Source organism: Myotis myotis, unplaced genomic scaffold (genome assembly GCF_014108235.1).
Source record: "Myotis myotis isolate mMyoMyo1 unplaced genomic scaffold, mMyoMyo1.p scaffold_m19_p_12, whole genome shotgun sequence".
In the NCBI taxonomy this organism is placed as follows: domain Eukaryota; kingdom Metazoa; phylum Chordata; class Mammalia; order Chiroptera; family Vespertilionidae; genus Myotis; species Myotis myotis.
The window spans coordinates 15,488,873-15,515,244 of record NW_023416316.1 but is presented as its reverse complement, the minus strand read 5'-3'; the positions used below and the strand labels follow the sequence as shown (position 1 = coordinate 15,515,244).

At 45.6% G+C, this 26,372-nt stretch overlaps 1 protein-coding gene across 2 annotated transcripts; it reads left to right on the top strand.

The window, feature by feature from the left end:
* The first annotated feature begins 11,914 nt into the window (after window positions 1-11,914).
* Window positions 11,915-23,294, top strand: ZFP37 (ZFP37 zinc finger protein). 2 transcript variants are annotated; one of them, XM_036329987.1, is made up of 6 exons: window positions 11,915-12,119; window positions 15,624-15,750; window positions 16,254-16,388; window positions 19,102-19,241; window positions 23,075-23,154; window positions 23,257-23,294. In XM_036329987.1, exons 1-5 carry the CDS (start codon window positions 12,012-12,014, stop codon window positions 23,114-23,116), a joined length of 552 nt encoding a protein of 183 aa, XP_036185880.1. In that variant the 5' UTR covers window positions 11,915-12,011; the 3' UTR covers window positions 23,117-23,154; window positions 23,257-23,294. The 2 variants fall into 2 exon arrangements, with proteins under 2 accessions (XP_036185880.1, XP_036185879.1); XM_036329986.1 differs by lacking the exons at window positions 23,075-23,154; window positions 23,257-23,294 and having other exon boundaries at window positions 19,102-21,692.
* Window positions 23,295-26,372: the final 3,078 nt, after the last annotated feature.

Here is a 26,372-nt window from a genome sequence, read left to right as displayed (position 1 = left end):
AAGATACACAGATACAACCTCTGACTGCACAGTAACTTTGTGTGTGGTGCAGCAAGCTGCTTTAAGAGATGATGCTAAAACAGGACTTTTGAAAAATAATGATTCAACTTAATTCAACCACCATTACCAAACGCCTACTCTACACTAGGTCTGTACCGGGCACTTTGAGGGTTAAAGAGATAAATAAGATAGAGGCTGTGCCCTCCAGAAACTCCTGGTCAGTGTGAGGATGGTTTGAAAACGATCTAATTTTGAGATAGAAAGTTTTAAAAATTAAAGCCTGACCACCTAATTCCAGGTATGAAACCGGAAGAATTTTTCCCTCCAGATGAGCGGAGCCTTCCCTAAGGGACACACGCCTCAGTGGGCTCTGGGCCTCTCCTGGTCCAGTGGAGAGGGTAAGGGGGCACGGAGGTCTCCTGCAAGTAAAGGTTTGTGGAAAAATGAGTGGGAGTTGGGTTGTTCTGCCAGCCTATGGTCCCCAAGGAAACCAACTCCTTCCTGTCTGCCAGGGGACAAGCAGCACTTCTGAGGAGCCAGTCTCAACCTGCACCATCGCAGCAGGTGGACCAAGTATCCATCCTGTCTTCTGAGACCACCCTGGGGAGGTAGCCTTTGGACCTTCCCTTTTATGGTACCTAATGAATGTGGTCCTCATCGCTGTTAAGAATAGTCAACCACTCCATGGATGAGCTTCCTGGGCCCAAAATATCTACCAATATTTTAAGCACAGAGAGCTGACATTAAATCGTATTCCCACATTTTAATCATGGTAAGTGAATCCAAACTCTTGTATTACAATCAATTTGCAACAGCTACCTTTATAATTAAGGCCCTTAGACTTGAATGAACTTAGAAACAATCTGGTAATCAAAGAAAACAGGTCAAAGTCATCTTTGTTCAAGCATGAGATCCTACCATAATCCACTCACCAAGGCAAATAGTTCTAATGGGGATTTATTTTGCATCAGTACAAATGTCATCTGTCCAGGGGCCGGATATTTAAAAATAATATTTTTACTTCAGAAACAGAGTACGAACTCAGTGAATATTAGCTAACGTGCTTTGTAAATATTATTTCATATAATCCTCACAGTAGCTCTATATGATAGATGCTAGTAACCTGTTTTACAGAGGTATGAACTAAGACCCATAGAGGTTAAGTAAACTTACCAAGATCACACAACTAGTACGTGGAAAACCCATATATGAACCCAACACTGTCTAATACAAGAGGTTCTATTCTTACTGACTCTACGACATAGGTCGAAGCTTTGATGTTTCTCTCTTTTTAAAAAAATCCTCACCTAAGGATATTTTTCCATTGAGTTTTTAGAGTGGAAGAAAAGGAGGGAGGGGAAAGAGAGAGAGAGAGAGAAACATCGATGTGAGAGAGATACATTGATATGTTGTCTCTGGCACCCACCCCAACCAGGGCTGGGGATCAAACCTGCAACCCAGGTATGTGTCCTTGACCAGGAATCAACCCGATGCACCAACCACTGAGAAACACCGGCCAGGGCGAGGCTTGATGTGTCTGACACGAAGGACAGATGGAATAGGAATAAGTAATGAACCTCAGGGGTGTCTGCCTGGTAGTGGATACTAAAAAGTTGCATGTGGATTTTTCAAAAGCATGGCGCCATGGGTGTAGCTGCAAGAGTCTGATCAAGAGAAGGGCAAGTCACAACCATCTCTTGGTAAATACATATTTGGTGGGTGAATGGATGGATGAATGAGTAGGCGGGTATTGCTCTTCTAATAAGAAATTAGGAAATGCTTCCAAAAACAAAAAGCAAACGCTATTCCCTTCCATTGATGGATTTGAGTTAAGCACCTGGTCACTGACTGACCACATTAAGATTTCTTCACCCAACACCAAGTATAAGGCGTTTTATAAGTGGCCTGCAGGAAGGGTAGCAGTCTGCCAGGTGGCTGAGAGCTGGCTGTCCTAAGTCATGAATCAGTGTGTGGGTAAGGGGCTTATGGATTCCATGCATGACCAGATATATGACCCATTTATAACCAGGCAACCTGATTGAAACTAACTGCCTGGCTAGAAATGGATTTCGTGACTTTGTTTTCAATCACACTCTGAATTCAACCAACATATCACTAATTGAGAAAGCCACTGGCAGCACTCAAGCCATGTTATATAACACCAAGGCACAGTCAGTGCCAAGGAGAATAGCAAGAAGCAAAAGCTTGTTTGGTTCTTGTGCCAGAGTGGAAGTATGGTTTGGTCCCCAGCACCCATGATGCTTCTGCATCCTGCTGGTACTGGCTCAAAGCCAGTTCTAAAATATCCCCTTCCTTCACCCATGAAAGGTTGCTTAAAACTAACAACAAACACGTCTCATCTGTGTCAGCTGGGTCTTGGGGAAAGCAGGCGCTGAGACACATTTAGGAGTGTAAAGGGTTTATTGAGGTGTAACACTTATGAAAGGGAAAAGGAGGAAGCAGGATTAGGGAAGGGGAGTGGCCAAGGTGTAGATCTGACAAAGTGTCTGTCAGCCCGCGGGGAGCTCAGGAGCACCTTAGCAGAGGCCTGCGTCGGGCAGAAATGGTTAGGACCTTCTCACACAGTCCTGCTCAGTCATGGGCTCGGCCTACCCCAAGAAGACTAGTAGCTGAGCTCCGGAGTTGAGAGAAATCTGAAAGAGTTAACAGTGGAGGCTGTCAGCTAGACACACTCCTCACAGCTGGCCCGTGAGCGTCTTCTTGGAGGGGGAATGTGAGCAACGCAACTCCACAGCTGGCATTCCATTCTAATATCCAGAAATAGGGAGTCTCCTCCAAAGGGCATGAAGAGAAAGACCAAACCGGGTGCCTCTCCTGTGACCATAGTCTCTACAAAAGCCTAATTTCTTTCTTCTTTGCTCCTGCTGCTGTCCCTCCTAGAGATAGAGAGCCTGCTTTCTCTGCCTGTGGAAGTTAACCTTCCTCTATGCCCAGCTCAGGAATTCCCATCCTTTGATTCGCCGGGCACTCACCCTTCTCATCCTTTGCAGGTCCCCAGAGCACTTAGAGCTCTGCTCCCACAGCAGCCAACCACCTATTGGTTCATCCTAATGTCAACATGTAATTGCCAAGAGTGAAAAAATGTAACTCACGTGCAACTCTATAGGGGCATGTGCCAAAGATTTAAATGTTATGATTTAAAAATCTACATGTTTCTTCAAATACCTTATTTACAAATCTAGTATCATATACTAGTACTTTGTGTTATAATTATTTTCCTTTTTTATTGAATTTCTTGGGGTTAATAAAATTATATAGGTTTCCAGTTTACAATTCTATAGTACATCATCTGCATATTGTATTGTGTGCTCACCACCTCAAACATTTTGTGCTATAAAACAGCTATATAAACAATTTTGTATAATGAGAAATAACAACTCGTGTGATATTTCATGTTAAATGACTCATGTTCAGCTTAAGTGCATGTAGTGTAGTCTAATCATGTTTTAGAGAGTGTTCATTACTCAATCAAGCTTTAATTTAGTATGTAGAAAAATGAAGGAGAGAGGGCATTAGTCAAATGCTGGTGAAAAGTTAAGTAAACTGATAACAACAACAAAATATACATTTGCTTTAGTATCCAGAAGATACCCTGTGGTCTTAGAGAGAGCAATTCCCATGAGGGAACAGGGCAGCAGCCTCCCCAAGGTGTCTGTAAGTGTCCTTGCTTGCATCTGTCCCAGCTCATCCACAGGAGAAGGAAGAATTCACAGCTTCATTTGCCATCAGCAGTTCTGGCGCAGTTGAAGCTGGTTCCTGAAGCTGACAAAGAGGAAGGAAGACAGATGTGTCCTGGCAGAGAGAACCAGAAGACAGAAGCGCAGCGAGGCTCCGTTTCGCCCCTGGTGGTCAGCCAGAGGGCCGCGCTGCATCTCACAGCCACAGTGCCACTGCTGGCCCGGCCTCTGGAACAGCATCTTTCTGCTTTCTCTGTACACTGAGGTTTCTGTGGTCAGGAGTACTCCACGGCTGCTCATTTTTGTCACATACATACACATAAATGTAATTTTCAACTATTAGCTGAAGAGTCGCAGCAGGGTACAGAACTGGTACGCATTCTGGTCCCCTTTAAAAACTGGAAAACCTGTTGTTTTGCAGATTTGGGAAAAGTAGGCAGGGCTATTGGCTCTAATCTTCATCTTGCTGATTTCCATTCACAAGTGCAACCTATTTTCTACACAGCTTCCCATGCACACTTATAAAAATGGAAATGAGATCAGGCCACTGCTCCACATCTCCACCGGCTTGCCATCCCTCCTAGAAAATCATCCCGCCTGCTTGTGATGGTGGCTCTCCAGGCCCAGCCTCAGGCCCTGGCCGGCTCCCTTGAGCCTTTGTGATGTTCTCTGAACATGTCAAGCTGGTTTTCATCTCCTGATCTTTGCAATTGCTAGTTCGTCTCCCAAAGTCATGCTTCTCCTCCGTCTTTGCGAGGCTTGTCCTCCCTAAAGTCAGCTTCAGCCTATTTGTTTATTTGCTTGTTTGTTGTCTGCTTCCTAAATAGACTATAAACTCCCCAAGACTAGAGAGATTGTGCCTGCTTGTTCCCTGCTGAGTCCTGACTGTACATAACAGGAGCCAATGAGCACGTGGCAAAACAATGGACAGAGGAATGTTGTAAGACACTGGCTGTTTCGGTGTTTCCAGCGATGGATGTGGATACCCCGTGCGGCACCAACAGTGAAAACGTGGAATGCAGTACCCTCTGGGCCTGGGATATTGTGGTTGATAACGGTGCCATCTGCAGGAACCACACTATGGGTCTTTGCCTAGAACATCAGGCGAACCAGGCGCCTGCCACTTCTGCAGAGTGCACCGTTGCGAGGGGAGTCTGTCATCAGGCTTTTCACTTCCACTTCACCTCTCGCTGGCTCCAAACACGGCAGGTGTGTCCGCCGGACAACACAGAGTGGGAATTCCACAAGTATGGGCACTGGAAAAAGATTAGTCTTGCATCAAGCTCAGCTGTTTTGGTTGCTCACTTAATGACTTGCCCTCCTGATACTGGATTGTAAGTTAGATAGCACCGGGTCTTTTCTGCTTTGTTTTTCAGTTTGCTGTCCCTGCAGTCCTACTGTGTTCCGTGTCCAATAAAAATCCAGTAGATTCTAGATTAGATGCTGTCTCTTGTGTATGTGGAACAAGTGAACACAAATAAAGGGCCCCCTCTTCCTCAGTCGGACAGCCAGCTTGTGAAAGTGAGACATCCCTTATCGCCAGAGCTGAGGTGTCCTGCGCGCTCAGCACTCGGCCCCCAGGCTCCTGCCCACATCCTGGTTACTGATGGCAATCTTGGGCACGTCACCTCTGATCCCCGCTTTCCTTCTCTATACAGTGGCCTCTAAGGACTCACTGGCATCAGGTGGGCACAGAAAGGGGCTTGTGAGCTGTAAAGCACCACACACATGTTAACTTTGTGTGTGACGTTGCTTTCTCTTCTTAGTTTAGAAAGTAAACTTGAAAAAATCGAATGTGTAACCTTGGCTGGCAAAAGAATAATGTATGAGCCCAAGTTAAAAGTTGATGTCACTTAAAATTGAATGAACAAGATCATTCACGTTTCCTTCACCACCACCACCTTCGAAATGTGTTTGAAATGTGTTGGCCCTGGTGGGCTTGCCAGTTGTAATATCCAATGTCTGTGTAGAGTCTTTACCTGAGAAGCAGTCAGGTACTGCAGTAGTTCTCCAAGGAGGACTTCTGGGGGCACCTGAAACCCTTTGAGGAGGTTCATGAAGTTTCCCTTCTGACTGCCTATCTGTATGAGGGCAGCTTTTCTTCATATACTTCAATCAAAGCAGTGTATTGAGTGAAGAAGCTGATATGAGAGGGCAGCTGTCTTCTATAAAAGTCAGATATAGGAGAGATTTGCAAAAATGTAAAACAATGCCCCTCATTTAATTATTTTTTTAAAATAATTACTTGTAATAAAAATATTTATGTAGAAAAAGACACTGTTTCATGACAAAGTATTTAACCGTTTTTAATTTATTCCTCCCCCCCCACCCCCCAACCCCCCCACTCCCCCACCCCGCCTGAGAACAAGCCAAGAACAGTGAGGGAATAAAACAAAACTCATTCCAATTGTGATTCTGGAAACACACAGTTAGCCTAGATCGCACTGGTGACAAAATAAATCACTTCTGGTGCCCGACAGTAATTGGTTATATTGTTACTAATCTTTCAGTGTTGGTTGTTTTACCAACTTTTCTCAAAAAATGAAAATAGTCGATCAAAGACCTCAGAAAACTGCATATGGAAAATAATCATCAGGAATACACTCTCCCCAGGAGGCTCAGCCTGGAGAATCCCTGGGCACCCAGTTTTTTCTCTCATATGGGGCTCACCACAGCCACCTGGCCGGGTGTGTGACGGGGGAAAAGCATAACAGACAGGAGGCCTCATATTCCCCTCATTTTCCTGTTTTTCCGGCTTCAGGAACTGGCTTTCCTGAGTGTCAGCCTCCGGGTGCCCTCTGGGTGGGCTCTTTCCTTATGTCTCTTGCCCTTGATGCCCATCAGCCAGCTCTGCCTCTGCTCCGACCCCACCCACTAACCAGAATGGCAAAACAAAACAAAGCAAAGTAACCAGCAGAGAGTCCGTTACCCAATGACCCAGGTGCACTGTGGGGCTGAGGGCCACATGCCACCAGTGGACACTCAGAGGTGGAAGGCCCCAGAGCCTACAGCCCGTCCAGGGCTCCCTCCATGCACCCACTTCCTGAAGAACAAAGAACATCAGGCTGGCAGCTGACTCCCTCTGCTCACCATGCAGGCTCAGGGCACCCAGGCCTGAGGAGCCTGATTGCCAAGCAGCAGGGATCAGCCTGTGAACTGACAGGCAGATTAATATGTAGGCTGTGCAGGTGCGTCTGAGCAGGGCTAGTTTAGTGGGAGTGTAGCCTGTGCAGTCACACAGCCCAGTGCTCAAATGGGCTGTGCTTGGTTTAATGCTTTGCTATTGCTTGAAATCCTTTTAACACATTTGTATTACATTTTTATTGGTTTCAGAGAGGAAGGGAGAGGGAGAGAGATAGAAACATCAATGAGGAGAATCATTGATCAGCTTCCTCCTGCATGCCTTCCACTGGGGATCAAGCCCACAACCCAAGCATGTGCGCTTGACCTGAACTGAACCCGGGACCCTTTAGTCCCTAGGCCAACACTCTATCCACTGAGCCAAACCAGCTTGAAATTTTTTGTTTTATGTTTACACTGACCTTTGGTAAGTGAAGTCGGATGGAACTATGAGCAGAGGATATACATGCAAAATCTATGTCTGTCATCCCCTGCCATCCGTTTGCACACAGCAGTCTCAGTGTCCCACATGTGTAGGAATCCAGTGGTGCTCAGCAAAGCTAGTGTGTTCTATCTACAACCGAGTAAGTGGGGAGGCCGACAGCCCTAAGAGGCCTTGCCTTCTGCTGAACCAGAAACGTGCTTCCAATTCAGAAAGAAGGCAATGGCATTGTAAGAAACACGGATGATCCAGGAACCATGCCATGTCTTTTTTCTTTTTTAATTTTTTTTATTTACCAGAGTCACTCCCTGCATTGCCTAGGCTGAATATTATGACAAAGAAGGAGAGGAAAAGATAGAGCAACACACAGTTCCTTTGCCTCCACTCCTTACTTACTCATCAGGAAACTGAAGGGAGAGAGTGTTGGTAGAAGGCGCTAATATTGTGAAGTGAAATAAGAAGTGAGTTTGTTTTGTGCTGCATTTCTGCTGCTCTGCTAGAACAAAATCCACGTGCAGCTAGGAATTATGAAACACAACGTGTCTGCTTTTGGTGATTTTACATCTAGGGGAACGCTGTTACGTTGTGCTTCAAGCTGGCATTGCATTTCAAAGGTGAAAAGGAATATCTATGCTACTAATTTAAAATTCCCTTTTATTAGAATGGCTTTGAATAGGAAGAAAAACCACCAAGGAGACCACAGAAGGAGAGGGGAAAAAACTTGTAATTTTATTCCTTTCAGGGCACTTATTTTCCCTGATTTTTGAACAAGGATTCCTACATTTTCATTTCTCCTTGGGCCACATAAATTATGTAGCCAACCCTGCTTCTGAGGTCCAGTCTCTTTATCATTTTTCATGAGTGTATTTTTGCTACCTTCTCTCCCTTCTGTTTCCTTGGTTATGTTTGTAGTGGTTATGTAACTGTTTATAGGTTTTTCCAGGCAGGGAAATGCTCTGAGAGTAGCCGCTAGAGTTGCAGGGAACACTGAGGGGCTGAAGACACAACAGGTGTCTAATCCCATCAAGTCACGTCCAGTGTCTAGGGCAGTGATTCTGAACCTTGGCTGAACATTAGAATCACCTGGGAATCTTTTTAAAATCTTGATTTCTGGGCCTCATCCCCCGGAAATTCTGTTTCTTTGTTACTAATGTCGTGGCCCCATCCCATAACAAAGAAACAGAATTTCCGGAGGATGAGGCCCAGAAATCAGGATTTTAAAAAGATTCCCAGGTGATTCTAATGTGCAGCCAAGGTTGAGAACCACTGGTGGAGGGTGTGGTTCCCGGCCAGCCCCACCCTCCCGCAGGGGGCGCTGACCAGCTCCTCTGCTCACCTGCTCATTGCTTGGTGAACTCTCCTCCAGACCCCTTGCTGAGACGGGAGACCTGGACCCAATGGAAGGGCTTGGAAGTGGCAGGAGGCCTGGCCAGAAGGACTCAGGTGGCTCCCCCAGGGAATATGGGAGCATTTCCCCCAAGAAAAACCTGTCCCGTGGAGAAAAAGGAGACAATTGTCATCCTTATGAGAGGGGGACACAGAAGGTCACAGGGATGGAAAAAGGCTCCCACAGCAAAGGAGGTAGGATCCTAACTTCTTCTTCTTCTTTTCTTCTTCTTCTTCTTCTTCTTCTTCTTCTTCTTCTTCTTCTTCTTCTTCTTCTTCTTCTTCTTCTTTCTCTCTCTCTCTCTCTCTCTCTCTCTCTCTCTCTCTCTCTCTCTCTCTCTTTCTCTCTCTCAATTATGGGGGTGGGCCAAGCAGCAAGCCCCAGAAGGTTTCACCTTCATACACGGAAAGTGAGGGAAAGCCAAGGTGAAGATCAAGGTGAAGGCCGGGTTCCTTTTGCTTATGGGCTCTGCCATCCGAGGGCTCTGGACCTGAGGGAGGGTTTCCTGGAGCAACCATGCCAGGCACCGGAGGTGTGTGTGTGGGGGGGGGGGGGGAGGTTTTATAAACTCGGGTCCAACTGGGACCCTACACCACCCACTCTCCCCCAGACTTCCAGAGAGAGTTCAGGGACCTCTCACTCATTCCTCTCCTCTCCACCCACAGCCATCACCAGACCCAGCCGGGGGCCCAGGAGCTCCAGGCCTCATGGGCGGGGAAGCCCTGATGGCCCCCTAAGCAGTCCCCACAAAGAAAACGGACCCCCAGAAGAGAAGGTGAGGGGACGGCCATCCCCCACCCCAGGAAGCAGAAAGGATGAGTCTGACTCCACCAGAGCAGGACATTGGGACAGACCAGGTAGGTTTCTGGGCTGTGCCTTCCCAGAGGTGGGGGGTGGGCACCTTCCCTCAATAGCAACCTGGCACCCAGGGGAGGGAGGGACACACACTGACCCGGGGAGATGCTCCCAAAGCCCCCAGGGCTGAGAGGTGGAGGCTCAGGACTTGGCAGCGGTTCCCACCGGACCCTGGAAGGGCCACCGGTCAGGCTTAGTGGGAGGTGGGGGGCGGAGGGGGGGATGGGAAGGGGTCCTGGGGCCCTTGGCCAGGCCGCTCACACGGGAGCACCTTCTGTTTTGTTTCCCACGCATATTTGGCCCACCCTCCCCCAAAACTCAATGGCAGCAGGACCCAGCCCCGAAGCCCTGAGAAAACCACTGGGCAAGGATGCTGCCAGGAAGACCCAGAGGCCAGGCCCGCCTCCCCAAAGCGCGGCCGCCATCACCACCCATCTGCAGAAGCCCGCGCGCCTCTGGATGTGCTGGTGCCCAGACTGTGCAACCAAGTGGGGGCGCTGCAGGTGGCCCTGGACGAACTGCGGGCTCCAGGGGGCGCCTTCCTGCCCGTGCCCTCCCGTGGCCCGCAGCCCGAGGTCCGGGAGCCCGAGGCCTGGCAGCGCGCCTGGCTCAGCTGGCAGCTGGCGCACACGGGCGCCAACCTGCGATCTGCGCTCGCCGCGCTCGACACCCTGCTGGCCGCGCAGCCTGGGCCCCCCAGTCAGCTGCCCTGCCCCCTCCGCGCCCCGCCGCCTTAGCGCCCCGCGCCCCGCTCCTGTCCTCGCCCCGCGCCTCCGCCCAGAGCCCATCGGACTCCCTGCTGCCAACTCCGGTGCCAGGGTCCCGGGACCAGCTTCTGCCACAGCGCGACTGCCACCCCCCGGGAAACACCCTTGGGCCTGGGCCTGGGCTTCAATGTGTCTGGATCTTTTCTGAGCATCACTTTATTTTTTTCATTAGATTCCACATGTAAGGGAGATCATGTGATACTTGTCTTTCTCTGACTGGCTTATCAATTAGCATAACAATACTTTCCAGGTCCCTCCCTTCTGTCTCAAAGGAAAAGAGATCTTTCTTTATTTTTTTTTTTAAAGCGTAGTATTCCATTATGTAAATGCACCACAGTTGTTTAATCCATTCATCTACTGATGGGCACTTGGGACGTTTCCAGATCTTAGCTATTGTAAATAATGCTGTTATGAACATAGGGGTGCATATATTCTTTCTGATTGGTGTTTCTGGCTTCTTAGGATATATTCATAGAAGTGAGATCACTGGGATCACTGGGTCAAATGGCAATTCCATTTTTAATTTTTTGAGGGAACTCCACACTTTTCCACAGTGGTGGTACCAGTCTGCATGATCTCAGTGAAGATGCTCTGAGAATGGTAATCAGACAAAAGATTGAGGAAAGGAACTGCCGACTGACAGGGATAACTAGTCATTTATTCGCCCAAGTGGAAGGTGCAAAAGGGGTATGTTTGTTTCTGGAAAAAGGAACAACGTATTTTCTCTAGCCTTCTACGTCATTGTAATTTCCAGCAGGGGGAGCAAAGGTATGTGTGCTCTTTCCCCATTATCTAGCATAGCACAGCAACCTTGTCTGCACATAGTAAAAGCTCAATGAACAAGTGTTAAACGGTGTTGATACATGAAATAGTGCATTGAGAAATTATTTCTGCTCCAGTTGCTTGATAAATCGAATGAAGTATCTCCTTCAAATCCGGGTTCTCCATGAGGAGTGCTGTGTTCACGTAACCTGCTGCTTCATTTTCTCTCATTGTTCTTATATCATAAATGTAAATGCATCATATATTGTAAATCTATTTCAGATACAAGACTCCTCTCCCTATAAAACAATGGCATCGTCCAGCTGGTGTGGCTCAGCGGTTGAGCACTGACCCAGGAACCAAGAGGTCACCAGTTCAATTCCCAGTCAGGGCACACGCCCGGTTGCGGGGTGGGTCCCCAGTGGGGGCATGCAGGAGGCAGCCAACCCATGTTTCTCTCTCTCTCTCTCTCTCTCTCTCTCTCTCTCTCTCTCTCTCCGTCCTCTCTCTCCTAAATTAATAAAAACATGTTTTAACGAGCAAACAAGCGATGGCTTCTGCCCGATAGGGCTTTGTTTCCTCCCTCCGATTTCGCTTCTTAGCCTAGCTATCCCGCGCCGCGCCGGGCGTTGCGGTTCCCGGTTTGCGGGCAGCTGGCTGCGCTGAGTGGCTGGGAAAAGCAGCTGCAAATTGTGCATCCGGTGGTGAAGCCTATTTCAAATATTATTACAATAATACCAGGCTCCGGGAGGCGCCCGGCAGCGAGCAACTGAGCCGGCTTCTGCCCGCTCGCAGGAGCCCGCACCCGCACCCGCGCCCCGAGCTCCCGGCGGACCCCGCGCTCCGCTGTACGGCAGCGCCTCGGCCGCGATGGCGGCGCCCACGGACGGTTGGTTCCCAGGGCGCCGCCATCACCACGGCAGCACCCGCAGCGGCCGCGCTGGGGTGGGCCGCCGGGTGGGCCTCCGACTGCGACCCCGATGCCGACAAAGCCGGAGTCCGCGGGCCGGAGGGGGAGCGCGAGGACCTCCGAGGAGGCAGCGGGTCCGCCGGAGATGGCCGTGGCCGAGCCCGGGGGCAGCGCGGGGGTGAGCGTGAGGACGGGCGTGGGCGGTCTGGCGGGCAGAGCTGCTGTACTGGCGGTCCGTGTTTGGAGCGCTGCTGCGGTCTGTGAAGAGGGGCGGTTTGGCCCTGGAGTTGAAGCTGGAGGGGGTTAGCGTTCTCCGGGGTCGGTGATGTGCGGTCAGTGAAGGGGCGGCGCGTCTGTGCGGTCGGTGCGGGCGACGGGATGAGGAATGCGTGTTCCGAGTGGTCCGGGGACAGGTCCGCGGGGACAGGTCCGCGGGGACAGGTCCGCGGGGACAGGTCCGCGGGGACAGGTCCGCGGGGACAGGTCCGCGGGGACAGTGCTGGGCGTCCGCGCGGTCAGTGGGTGCTGCCGTGTAAGGGATCTGCAGTGACCTGATGAGGGGTCTGTGGGAGCCAGAGATTTTGGTGGCTGCGGTGGTTGGAAACTGGATTGCCCCTGCCAGTGTGCCGAGGTGCAGGGAGGTCAGTTTACTGTAATAACGGCAAGAAATGATGATGGTTTGGAAAAGGGTTGTAACAGTGAAGTGAAAACGCACATTCAGAACACGTCGGGGAGAGGAGCCTCTAGGACTTACTGATGAATTGATATGGAACGTGAGGGAAGAGAAGAATCAAGATTTCCATCTAAAAGCAACGAAAAGCCGAAACCGGTTTGGCTCAGTGGATAGAGCGTCGGCCTGCGGACTGAAGGGTCCCAGGTTCGATTCCGGTCAAGGGCATGTACCTGGGTTGCGGGCACATCCCCAGTGGAAGATGTGCAGGAGGCAGCTGATCGATGTTTCTCTCATCGATGTTTCTAGCTCTGTCTCTCTCCCTTCCTCTCTGTAAAAAATCAATAAAATATATTTAAAAAAATTTTTTTAAATAAATAAAAGCAACGAAAATAAAAGATTTACATTTAGACATTTGGCCTGAGTAGATGGTGATTCCATTTTCTGGGAGAGGGATGTGTTGGAGAAGACCAGATCTGGTGGCTATCAATGAGAGCCAGGTAGATGACAGTGGTTCTGTTTGGGCTGTGTCAGAATGCCCACTGCATGTCCATGTGGAGAGGTTGAGTAGTTGTTAGGTATATGAATCTAGAGCAGCGGTTCTCAACCTGTGGGTTGCGACCCCTTTGGGGGTCAAACGACCCTTTCACAGGGGTCACCTAAGACCAATGGAAAACACATATATAATTACATATTGTTTTTGTGATTAATCACTATGCTTTAATTATGTTCAATGTGTAACAATGAAATTGGGGGTCACCACAACGTGAGGAACTTTATTAAAAGGTCGCGGCATTAAGAAGGTTGAGAACCACTGATCTAGAGCTTAGGAGAGATCTGGGCTAGGGAATCCATGTGTGAAGGGCATCAGCATAAAGATGGTATTTAAAGCCATAAAACTGGATGAGATGACCTAGGGGAGAGAAGGCAGATAGGGAAGAAAAAAGGGCCAAGGACAGAGCTCTGAGTCATTCTGATATTTAGAGGTCTGGTAAAAAAACAACAAGAAAAAAGAAAGAAGGAAAAAGAGGGACAGCCACTGAGCTGAGGTAGGAGGAAAACTGTAAATGTGGTGTCAAGGAAGCTTAGAGAAGAAAGTTTTTCAAGACAATGGAAGGAAAATCAGTTGTATCATGGGCTCTAGTGAATCCCAGAATATGACTACAGAGAATTTGACTTTGGCAAGATGTAGCTCAGTGGTTGTTTTGATTGATTATAGATCTTTCGGTGGAGTCGCAAAATCCTGTTGGATGAGTTGAAAGAATAGGAGGCAATGAAGTATAAAGAGCAAGCATAGATCACACTAGGAATTTTGCTGGTGAAGGGAGCATGTGATTGAGAGAGGTTTTCCTCAGGTGAATGATATTGAGTAGAATGATCCAGTAGAGAGGGACAGCTAGGTAGTACAAAGGAGAACGAGGTTAACTGCAGGGGTGAGGTCCTTGAGAAGGCAGTTGAGGACGGGATCCAGAGCATAAGCGGACAAACTGGGCTTAGGTGAGAGGAGGGACAGCTCTTTGATTTTAACAGAAGGGAAGACAGATTATATGGATTTGGTAACAGGATAGTGGAATTGGTGGGAGCAAGGCAAGGTAACTCACATCCATTTGCATTTATTTTCTCTTTGGAGTATAAGGCGAATTCATCAGTAAGAGGAGAAAAGGAGTAGATGTTGGAGATTTCGAAGAGAAAGAATATTTGGCATAATCATCTCGGAAAGGGGAATAGGAAACTGACAGTATTGGATGCCCATTTGAGATATGTAACCTCTTCCAGGTTACAGACTCCTCGTATCCTCGCTGGCAGAAAGAGCAGAGAGGGGAAGCAAGCTCTCTTGTGATTCCTATAAGGGCTGTAGTCCCATTCATGAAGATTCCACCCTCATGATCTCATCTAATCCTAATTACCTCCCAAAGGCCCTATCAACTAATAATATCATAACACCATCATATTGGAGGGTAGGGTTTCAACATATGAATTTGGAGGAGACACAAACATTCAGTTCATAATAGGGAAATTTCTTTTTTATAAATACATTTTTATTGATTTTACAGAGGAAGGAAGAGGGAGGGAGAGATAGAAACATCAATGATGAGAGAAAATAATTGATCTGCTGCCTTCTGCACAACCCTACTTGGGATCGAGGCCACAACCAGGGCATGTGTCCTGACTCAGAATTCAACTGTGACCTCCTGGATCATAGGTCAATGCTCAACCACTGAGCTACAATGGCCAGGCTCTTTTTTTTTTTTTAATCCTTACTTGAGGACATGCTGAGAGACAGCGAGATACCGAGAGAGAGACACAGAGACAGAGACAGGGAGAGACATATCAGAGATAGAGAGGTAGAGACAGACAGAGAGAGAGACAGAAAAACATCAATGTGATAGAGAAACATCATCGGTTACCTTCTATATGTTCCCCGACTGGGGATCAAACCAACAAATCAGGTATGTGCCCTGATCAGGAATTGAACCAGCAACCTTTTGGTGCACAGGACGACGCTCAACCAACTGAGCCACTCTGGCCAGGTGGGACATTTATTTATTTATTTATTTATTCCTTTTTTTCTTTCTCTCTTTCTTTTTTAAGGAAGTGCCTTTTTAAAAAATATACTTTTTTCTAATTGATTTCAGAGAGAGGAAGGGAGAGGGAGAGAGAGAAACATCAATGATGAGAGAGAATCATTGATTGGCTGCCTCCTGCACGCCCCCCATGGGGATCAAGCTCACAACCCCGGCATGTGCCCTTGACCGGAATTAAACCTGGGACCCTTCAGTCCATAGGCCGAGGCTCTATCCACTGAGCCAAACCTAGTAGGGCCAGGTGGGAAATTTCTTAATATGGTTTTTGTTTCTCAAGGAGGGAAATGCAAAATTCGGTAGAGAATAGGTATCCTATATAACATTATGATCAACAGTGAATGGTCAAGGTAAGAACAAGTCATTATTATCTTCCAAGTCACTCATTAATGTGGATAACATTACACTGAACAAGAATATGCTATTACAGGGGTCGGTAACTTTCAAAGATGTGACTATGGCCTTTACCCAGAAGGAATGGGAGCAACTAGATCCTGCTCAGAGGAGCCTGTACAAGGATGTGATGCTGGAGAACTATAGCAACCTCACCTCGATGGGTAAGTATAATTCCTCACAATTCAAAATATGTCCACAGTGATACCTTTGCTCAACTTACCAAACTTGATAAGTTTGACCTTGATTTTTTAATCAAGGAATTTTAATCCCTTTTTGGTACTAGGAAGGATACTTGTGTCCTTGCCTCTAAAATGGAAGATCTACTCAGATGGGGTATGGACATCTGCACTGTGAAATCTCAGAATCCATGTATTCTTTATCCCTTAAAGCAGTGGTTCTCAACCTGTCGGTTGCGAACAATGAAAATACATCCTGCATATTTACATTACGATTCATAACAGTAGCAAAATTACAGTTATGAAGTAGCAACGAAAATAATTTTATGGGTGGGGGTCACCACAACATGAGGAACTGTATTAAAGGGTCGCAGCATTAGCAAGGTTGAGAACCACTGCTTTAAAGGCTCTGAAGCTCAAATAGTAGGGCTTGATTTCTGGGGTGTTTGTTGTTCTTACATTCAATGTCTACCATTTCTCATGAACAGGGTATCAAGCTGCCAAACCAGACATGATCTCTAAGTTGGAAAAAGGAGAAGAGCCATGTTTGGGAAAGGGAAAAAGACCCAGACAAGGTGGTCCAGGTGAAATAGCAAGACCCAAACAAATAGGAGCCAATAGAAGTAAGTTCCTCATTTCTTGGTAGTAACTTTGGAATTATTCAAAGAATAATCTTTTCTTAAATTCTTCTTGAAGATACCAGATCCTTCTTTCTTAACCAGGATGTAGCAATAGAAAAATGTCAGAATCTCCTGGGGGAAGAGGATTTCAAACTACAAGGATTCTTTAACCTTGGAGATTCTAATATTTGTTCTTTCTACAAACCTGTCCATGTGAAAGGTTATCACATGAGGTTCACTGTAGTCATAAGTCAGTGTTACTTATGGGAGTATCAGTCAGCTTAGGGTAAGTTATATTCCATTAAGGAATGACCCCACAATCTTAATGGCTTACAACAAGAAAGATTTGTTTCTTGCTCAGGCTGTAGCCTATTTCACATTGTCTTGTGGACCTATGTTGACAGAGCAGTTCCTACTTGGCAAATTCTGGTCTCATGGCAGAGAGAAAGAAGAGTGAGTGAAACCACATTATGACTCTTAAAAAATCACTGATTGGAAGTGGTAGATCTCTTTCTGCTCACATTTTATTGGTTAAGAGCAGATCACCTGACCACCACTCCAGAGTTTAACAGGGTAGGAATGTATAATCCTTCCACGGGGAGGAATCAAATGGGCATGCAATGGGACTGGGAGGTGTACTCCTTCCTCGGGGAGCAATAATATAGTCTGCCATATCAACTCAGGTTGTGGTAGGAAAAAAGGTGAAAGCCAGAGCTCTAAACCTTTAGTACCAGCCCCTTCATATGCCTAAGTGACCCTTCCGTATAGCTGTCTTTTCTCATCCATGCTCTCCATTGCTCAGCTTTCAGAAGAAGCAGGGATCCCTCTTTGCTGGTCTCTGAATCTCATTTCTGCTTACCTTTTTAAAAGCAGTACTTTTAAAAATGATCCTTCCTTTTCCTAATATCCTGTTTTCCTTCCTTCCTCCATTCACACTCATGATACCCAGTGATATGAAATTTCTCTCTTTATATATTCAGACATTCTCTGGCATGATGCTCCTAACCCTAATTACTTTCCTTTTTCCTCCTATCACTGTCAATTTCTTAAGAGAAAGACTATTATTGGACTAGCGGGAGCCTGGTGTTTACTACTGTCCAATCAATTGTTTTCAACTAGAATTTGGATGGTACTTACAAACATGGCTTCCTATATCTGTCAATGTGGGTGGTGGTCTCAGAGAAGGGAAGCATGGGTTGAGACAATATCTCAAAATGTATAGTTGTATAAAGTGTGGAGGAAAGAAAGTGAGCAATCACTTAGAGCTTGGAAATAAGCTTAAAATTTATCATTGGCAGTTAGTTGAGTGACCTGATAGGAACACAGGTATGCTCCATAGAAATCTATTGGGAAATAAGTGTGTGTATACACTGTACATCCAAATCATATGAAGTTTGTTTGACAATCTCATTACTATCATATGGTAAAAGCATCAAGGAACTCAGAGAAACTGGTTTTTGTTGTTGTTGTTGTTAGTGGTGGTGGTGGTTTGTTTTTTTTTTAGTACAGGAATGTCACTATTACATTGATCATGGATAGTAGCAGTGGAATACTCTTCTTGCTTATTTCTTCAGTCACCTACCTGTAAGCTGTTCAGTACTCCTTGGTAGACTTATCTTATTTTCTCTATTTTGGATTTTTAGGGTACTATAACAAAAATGTACTTGATGCCCTAGCTGGTTTGTCTCAGTAGATAGAGCATCAGTCTATGGACTGAAGGGTCCCAGGTTCGATTCCAGTCAAAGGGCACATGCCCAGGTTGTGGGCTTGATCCCCAGTAGGAGGCATGCAGAAGGTGGCCAATCAGTGATTCTCTCTCATCATTGATGTTTCTATCTCTCTCTCCCTCCCCCTTTCTCTCTGAAACCAATAAAAATATATTTTAAAAAATGTACTTGAGCCAGTCTAAGTAAATAGAGGAATTTATTATAAGGACGTGGGTAGATCTCTTATAACCTGAAGGCAGATATTTCAGCTAGGCCTTACCAGGGACTAGTACCAGGACTGGAAAGCCATTAGAAATTTATCTAATGCAGATGGTCTCTTTGAAGACATGTGATCTTACATCTCTGCTTTTACTGTGGATGTATATACATCCATCCTTCCTACTGATGTATTTTGTTTACACAAGGAAAATGCAGACTTACTTTATTTGCCTTATATCATTTTAAAATTTAAGAACCAAGTGGAGACTAACTAGAGTCTAAATTTTTAGGAAGAAGACCCATATTGGACATCTTGGCTTGAGCCAGATGTGTCTCCAACTATGACCATGGATAACTGGATTAATATAGTACAGGCCACAGTAATCGGTTACTATAGGTGGATTGGCAGTTATTAAAGCTCAGCAGCTTGGGCTGAGGAGAGAGTTCAAAATATGGCAACTACAACCACAAGCTCTTTTAACTACATCTATTTCCTATTCACTGCTCCTTTTATATATTTTATCTTCTATCCCATGTTACAAGGTCATATTTATAAATAGTCACAACTTTTTCTGTTCACTATTGTCAATTTTCTTTTACTGTTTTTACTACAGCATTTTCCCCTTCAAGTCCAAGAGGATAGGGACATTTGTGCCTGATATTTCATTCACTTTGGGATACTAGGCTGGAATAAAGATTCAATCCCACAACAGGGCATTTCTTTATAAATTGTAATCTAAAATAGGAGAGTGCAAAGGTTCTCAAGAATGTCTCATTGAATTTCATTTTAGAAGAAATGGTCCAACAAGATGATGACCAGCTAGAGAGTCACCAGGAATCTCAAAAAAAACTCCTTAAGGAAGTTGCATTCAAGAAAAAATCTCTGACTAAGAAGAAAGGCCATGAATGTAGTTCATTGGGGGGGAAAAATGTGAGTACAACACAAGTTTCTTTCAAAAAAAAGATTCTTAAATTCAATTCACAGGGAAAGAGTTTGAAACAGAATGTAGACTCTTCAAAAAAGAAACCTGATGTAGCTAAAGAGCACAGAAAATCATCTAGCAATAGCTTATCTGAAACAAAGAAAGACAAAAATCAAACTGGTAAGAAACAGAAATTAGCCAATGATACCTCATCTAATAGGTGTGACAAAACTCAAACTGACAAGAAACATGAAAAATTAGTTCGTCATGGATCATCCCATACTAAGTGGAACAAAATTAAAACTGGAGAGAAACATAAAAAATCATCCAGCCATAGCTCATCTCCTCCTAAGTGTGACACAACTCAAGCTAAAGTGAAACCACATGAATGTAATCAGTGTGGGAAAATTCTCAGCCATAAGCAAGGACTCATAGACCATCAGAGAATTCATACTGGGGAAAAACCATATGAATGTAATGAATGTGGGATAGCCTTTAGTCAAAAGTCACACCTTGCTGTACATCAGAGAACTCACACGGGAGAAAAACCATATGAATGTAATCAGTGTGGCAAAGCCCATGGTCATAAGCATGCCCTCACTGACCATCTAAGAGTTCATACTGGGGAAAAGCCTTACAAATGTACTGAATGTGGGAAAACCTTTAGACACAGCTCAAATCTTATTCAACATGTGAGATCTCATACAGGTGAAAAGCCCTATGAATGTAAGGAATGTGGAAAATCCTTTAGGTATAACTCATCTCTTACTGAACATATAAGAACTCATACAGGTGAAATACCATATGAATGTAATGAATGTGGAAGAGCCTTTAAGTATAGCTCATCACTTACTAAACACATGAGAATTCATACAGGTGAGAAACCCTTTGAATGTAATGAATGTGGGAAAGCTTTCAACAAGAAGTCACACCTAAGTATACATCAAAGAACTCATACTAAGGAGAAACCCTACAAATGTGATGAATGTGGAAAAGCCTTTGGACATAGCTCATCTCTTACTTACCACATGAGAACACATACGGGTGAAAGTCCCTTTGAATGTAAACAATGTGGGAAGGCCTTCAAACAAATTGAAGGCCTTACTCAACACCAGAGAGTTCATACTGGAGAGAAACCCTATGACTGTAACGAATGTGGGAAAGCCTTTAGTCAAAAGGCACACCTCATTGTACATCAGAGAACTCATACTGGGGAGAAGCCCTATGAATGTAATGAATGTGGGAAAGCCTTCAATGCAAAGTCACAACTTGTTATACATCAGAGATCCCACACTGGCGAGAAACCCTATGAATGTAATGAATGTGGGAAAGCCTTCAAACAAAACGCATCCCTTACCAAACATGTGAAAACTCATTCAGAAGAGAAATCTCATGAGTAAAATCTCATGTGGGAAGTCTTTTAACTGAACTGAAGGTTTTATTTAACCTTAGAAGTATTCTGAGTTTAAAGGATGTTAGAAAGCCTTTAACAAGAAGTCACACCTCATTATACATGAGAGAATTTGAAAATGAATCTTTACATAGAAGCAATCGAGAGTTTAAACTCGATACTAAACCTTTTATACAAAATATTGTTTTAAAAACAATTATTGTAAATGACCTATATGTTCAGATTAAAATATAGTTTTTAGAATTGTTAATATGTTGAATAAGCAGAACACTAGAGAAACAAATTACATACACTGAAAATTTCTGAATTGCTTGAGTGTTATGTACTTAAACACTACATATAAAAATTTAATTTGCATATCTGTTTATTGCCATGTATAAATGTTTGTGGCCATTGGTATAAGGCTCATCTTTGATATTATCTATCACCCAGCTCTTACTGTCTTTGTTACCCTCTGCATCAGCAGAAAACTTTATAAAAAGGTTTTAATTATTTATTTTTAAAATGTCAACACCAAATTAAGAGAAAATGAAAGAAAGCAGCTGAGACTACACAGGTGCTGGTAGAAAACAATGTTAAAGATATATTGTTAAGTGAAAATAGCAGGTTGTTGAACTGTGCATTTAATATGTTCCCACTTGTGTACAAAAGGGTGTGTGTGCTTGTATCTGTATATATCTACATACACATTTGTATCTGAATAGATTTGGTTTGAAAAATACAGATAAAACTTAATAGTGGTTGCCACTGGGCACAAGAGTATAGGAATGGCAGAGCCTGGGCTGAGAGGGAGATCTCCTTTTTATTGCATACTGTTTGAACTTTTTCATCATGTATATGTATCATTCCCACAATTAAAATCCTTTTCATATGTATAAATCAACATGAATTAGAATTTTCACTGAGCCCACTCCATTATGATATTTGACAAAATAAAAGTTTCTGTGCCTATTTGTGAATGATGATGAGCCTAAGAATATGTCATTAGACTTGATATTGAATTCACAAAAACTTTTCCTATTAAACATGTTCTTTCATTAAAATAATAAATTACAACTATAACTCAGCACTGTTTTTTCTGCTTACCATTTTTAAAAGACTGAAGATGAATTGTGATTGCAGGTGAATGAATGAAAATGATTGTCTGAACAATCACTCCATTTTATCTCATTCAAAGCACTTAAATACAAACATCTCTCTCTGGGATACCAAATATATTGCAACTAATGGCACAACTCCCTGTTCTTTCCCAATAGCAGACATTGCTGTTGGATCACTGCACTCTTTCTGAGTAAATCTAGACCTGGCCTCAGAATCATTCTTAAGCATGCATTCTAGAAGGTACTACAAATCATATGAGTTCACATAGGAAACATATTTTCAGTTGTATACCTAGAATTTTTTTTTACTCTTGTGCCATAAAAATAATACACCTGTACTGTTTTAAAATTTACTTGTTACACTAAAAACAGTGACATGAAAACAAAAAAGGTTTTGTAAGATAAAGTAATGATATTTGGCATGTACACCATCTTTTACATTTTTCACAGCACATTCAATACCTTATCTCATGTGTTCCTTAGAATAAACATATGATTCAGTAAGCAAGACTTGTCTAGTCATGAACAATACTATTCAATATATATTTCACATAGATACTAGTCTAACATAATGATGGGCTCTCAATAAATATGTGTTTAAGTGCCATATTTGCAAATATTTCCCATTAAAGTACCTGCCTTCCTGATCTCATTTCAGAGAATTAAATGTATAAATATTGAGAGTAGAATTTGCATGTAGGTATGCATGTGTTGAAAGATAAACTCCTATATTATTACAAAGTAAGTTATTTACTCTCACGGAAGAAAATGTAATGTAAAAGCCATGTCCATTAGTAATGTATTACCAAGTGGAAGTCTAGCAGTATGCATGGGATAGTCATCACTGTCCAGAGCTGTAGAAAATTTCAACTTTTTACAAGGATAAAACAGTTGCAGGTTATAGTTAGATTAAGTTTCCCACACCTCTTGGAAAACTCATAATAGTGTCAGACCTGAAACAAGAATATAGGTATGCCTGAACAGTAAAAATGAATACTGGAAGCCATCCTGTGCAGTAAAATATAAATTAAAATTTATCAACAATGAATGAGGAAATGATGTCTAAAAATGATTGGAAGTGAACAATGAAAGAAAATCAACATACTGAGGTAACTATAAATCTGATTTTATGCACAAAAGCAACTGGAGACAATATGAAAATGAATGAGCATGGCTGTGTTTCAATGAAACTTTATCAAAAAAGACAGCAGCCTGTAGATTGTGGACCCCTGAATTATGTTACACATGTAAAAGAACTATTAAATTAGGGTTTCATGAAACAAATGAGACCCCTACTCTTTCGTAAGGAATTTCCTCCCTCCCCAAACAGAAGTGTGTGGACATTACCAATAGAGGGAACTGCCTTCATTGAACAAACCTGTGGAGGTGGATCAGTCTGCTCTAAGATATGTAAGTTCCTAACAACAACAAAAATTGTTTGTCCAACAAATCACAGTGATGTTTCCCATGTATTCTCAAACAATCCCAATAATGCTTTCCCTAATCTTCTAGCATCAACTAGAATGTTTGTAAGGCCTAACAAAGCTTGCTATAAATATCGTGATAAGAAGAATTCTAACATGGTACCCACTATCTCTGCCACCTAGTGACACTGGACGTGGTGTTCTACAAATTACACTTATAGTTGCCACTGACAGGTAAGTAATGTTTGAGACAAACAGACGCTACTAAGCAGAAGGTTGAGAACAAAAGAGTGTCTGACCTCAGTGTTCCTTCTCCTAACCTTGTGGTCGGCAAACTGCAGCTCACGAGCTACACGCGGCTCTTTGGCCCCTTGAGTGTGGCTCTTCCACAAAATACCATGTGCGGGCGCGCGTACAGTGCGATTGAAACTTCGTGGCCCCTGCGCAGAAGCCGGTTTTTGGCCTGGGTGAGTCTATTTTGAAGAAGTACTGTTGATATTTGGCTGTTGACTAATGAGTTTGCCGACCACCTTTGGCATCTACATAACCTCTCAGAGTCTTGTTTCCTTCATTGTACCTTGGGAGGATATCTATTAAAGCCAGAAGAAGAGCCTGTGCATGTTCAACACCAAGTGTACTATCAGGGGTTAAAAAGGGAGAATGTAGGCTTGCTCAGAGATTCTATTAATTCATGTCAGTGGGAAAGGTAAGACATGGGATTGTTAGGGCTACAATCACAGTAGGCAGAGCAAATGAGAAAACGAAATCTAATGTTTTGTAAAAACGAATTCCTTTGCAAGGAGAAGCATCAGTGTTCTGGCAGTGCGATAGGGATAGAGATTTGCATAGCCGCATGGAAGAAATTCAAGGAGTGGATTGGAGTGGGAGTAGTGTGGAGTTTACACATGCATAACCCCTCTGTTGATGTGTATGTGAACTTACACCGTGTGCCTTGTAGGTATGCCAGTGAATGTCAACTTGACACAATGCCAAGCATAGGGTAAAGAAAAGAATTGTGAAGATAGAGATGTCACCAGGTAAATTAGTCAAGAACCTAGCAAGTCCTGGCAAGTGTACTGCCCCCCAGTGGCAAAGGTTTAGAATATTCAGGAAATTTATTGTGACTTGGTAAAAGCTAATGGACTGAGAATCAAAGATGTGTTCCATAACAGAACATCCCCCAAATCACCCAGCGGGCTCAGGGGAGGTGAAGGCTTGATTCTGGGTGCGTTTTTGTGTGTTCACCTTAAAGAAACCCGTTCTCAGGTCAAACTAAAACAGACACAGTTGTCTTCAAGGAACAGGCTGTGATGAAAATAAACAAATGAACACACACACACACACACACACACACACACACACAGGCCTATGTTTCTTTAAACGGGTTTTATTTTTCATATAAAACAGGAAGATGTCGGATGGGGAAAAGGTCCCACTCAATGGCAGTCACAGTCACCCGAGCCTCAGAAGAAATGTTTTCCTCTGCAGCTCTCCCTCCAGGCTGTCTGCGGGGAACAGGGCCCCGGGGCCCCTGAGCTGGGCCCCCCGAGGGGCAGAGGGCCGGCCCAGGCCTAAGGGTGTTTCCCGGGGTATGGCAGTCGCCCTGTGGCAGAAGCTGGTCCCGGGACCCTGGCACCGGAGTTGGGAGCAGGGAATCGGATGGGCTCTGGGCGGAGGCGCGGGGCGAGGACAGGAGCGGGGCGCGGGGCGCTAAGGCGGCGGGGCGCGGAGGGTGCAGGGCAGCTGACTGGGGGGCCCAGGCTGCGCGGCCAGCAGGGTGTCGAGCGCGGCGAGCGCAGATCGCAGGTTGGCGCCCGTGTGCGCCAGCTGCCAGCTGAGCCAGGCGCGCTGCCAGGCCTCGGGCTCCCGGACCTCGGGCTGCGGGCCACGGGAGGGCACGGGCAGGAAGGCGCCCCCCGGAGCCCGCAGCTCGTCCAGGGCCACCTGCAGCGCCCCCACTTGGTTGCACAGTCTGGGCACCAGCACATCCAGAGGCGCGCGGGCTTCTGCAGATGGGTGGTGGTGGCGGCGGCGACGCTTTGGGGAGGCGGGCCTGGCCTCTGGGTCTTCCTGGCAGCATCCTTGCCCAGTGGTCCTCGCTGGGCTTCGGGGCCGGGGCATGCTGCCCTTTAATTTTGGAGGAGGGTGGGCCAAATCTGCGTGGGAAACAGAACAGAAGGTGCTCCCGTGTGAGCGACCTGGCCAAGGTCCCTGGGGCCCCTTCACATTCCTCCCTCTTCCCTGCCACCTCCCCTCGCTCCCCATCAAGCCTGACGGGGGGTGGGGAGGGTGGGGGGGGCCCTTCCAGGGGCTGGTGGGAACTGGGCCTCTACCTCTCAGCACTCGGGGGCTAAGGGAGCATCTCTCCAGGACAGTGTGTGTCCCTCCCTCTTCTGGGTGACGGTTTGCCATTGAGGGAAGGTGCCCACCCCCCACCTCTGGGAAGGCACAGCCCAGAAACCTACCTCGTGTGTCCCGATGTCCTGCTCTGGAGGAGTCAGACTCGTCCTTTCTGCTCCCTGGGGTGGGGGATGGCCGTGCCCTCACCTTCTCTTCTGGGGGTTCGTTTTCTTTGTGGGGACTGCTTAGGGGACCATCAGGGCTTCCCCACCCATGAGGCCTGGAGTTCCTGGGCCCCCGGCTGGGCCTGGTGTTGGCTGTGGGTGGAGAGGAGAGGAATGAGTGAGAGGTCCCTGAACTCTCTCTGGAAGTCTGGGGGAGAGTGGGGTGGTGCAGGGTCCCAGTTGGACCCGGAAGGTAGGATCCTACCTCCTTTGCTGTGGGAGCCTTTTTCCATCCCTTTGACCTTCTGTGTCCCCCTCTCATAAGGATGATAATTGTCTCCTTTTTCTCCACGGAACAGGTTTTTCTTGGAGGAAATGCTCTCATAGTCTCTGGGGGAGCCATCTGAGTCCTCCTTGCCAGGCCTCCTGCCACTTCCAACCCCTTCCATTGGGTCCAGGTTTCCCGTCTCAGCAAGGGGTCTGGACGCCTCAAGAGTTCGCCAGGCAATGAGCAGGTGAGCTGAGGAGCTGGCTTTTCTGTTACCCAGCGCCCCCTGGGGGAGGGTGGGGCTGGCGGGAGACCACACCCTAGAAGTGGAAGCTAATCGATGGTATTAGACACCTTTTGTGTCTTCAGCCCCTCAGTGTTCCCTGCAACTCTAGCGGCTAATTTCAGAGCATTTCCCTGCCTGGAAAAACC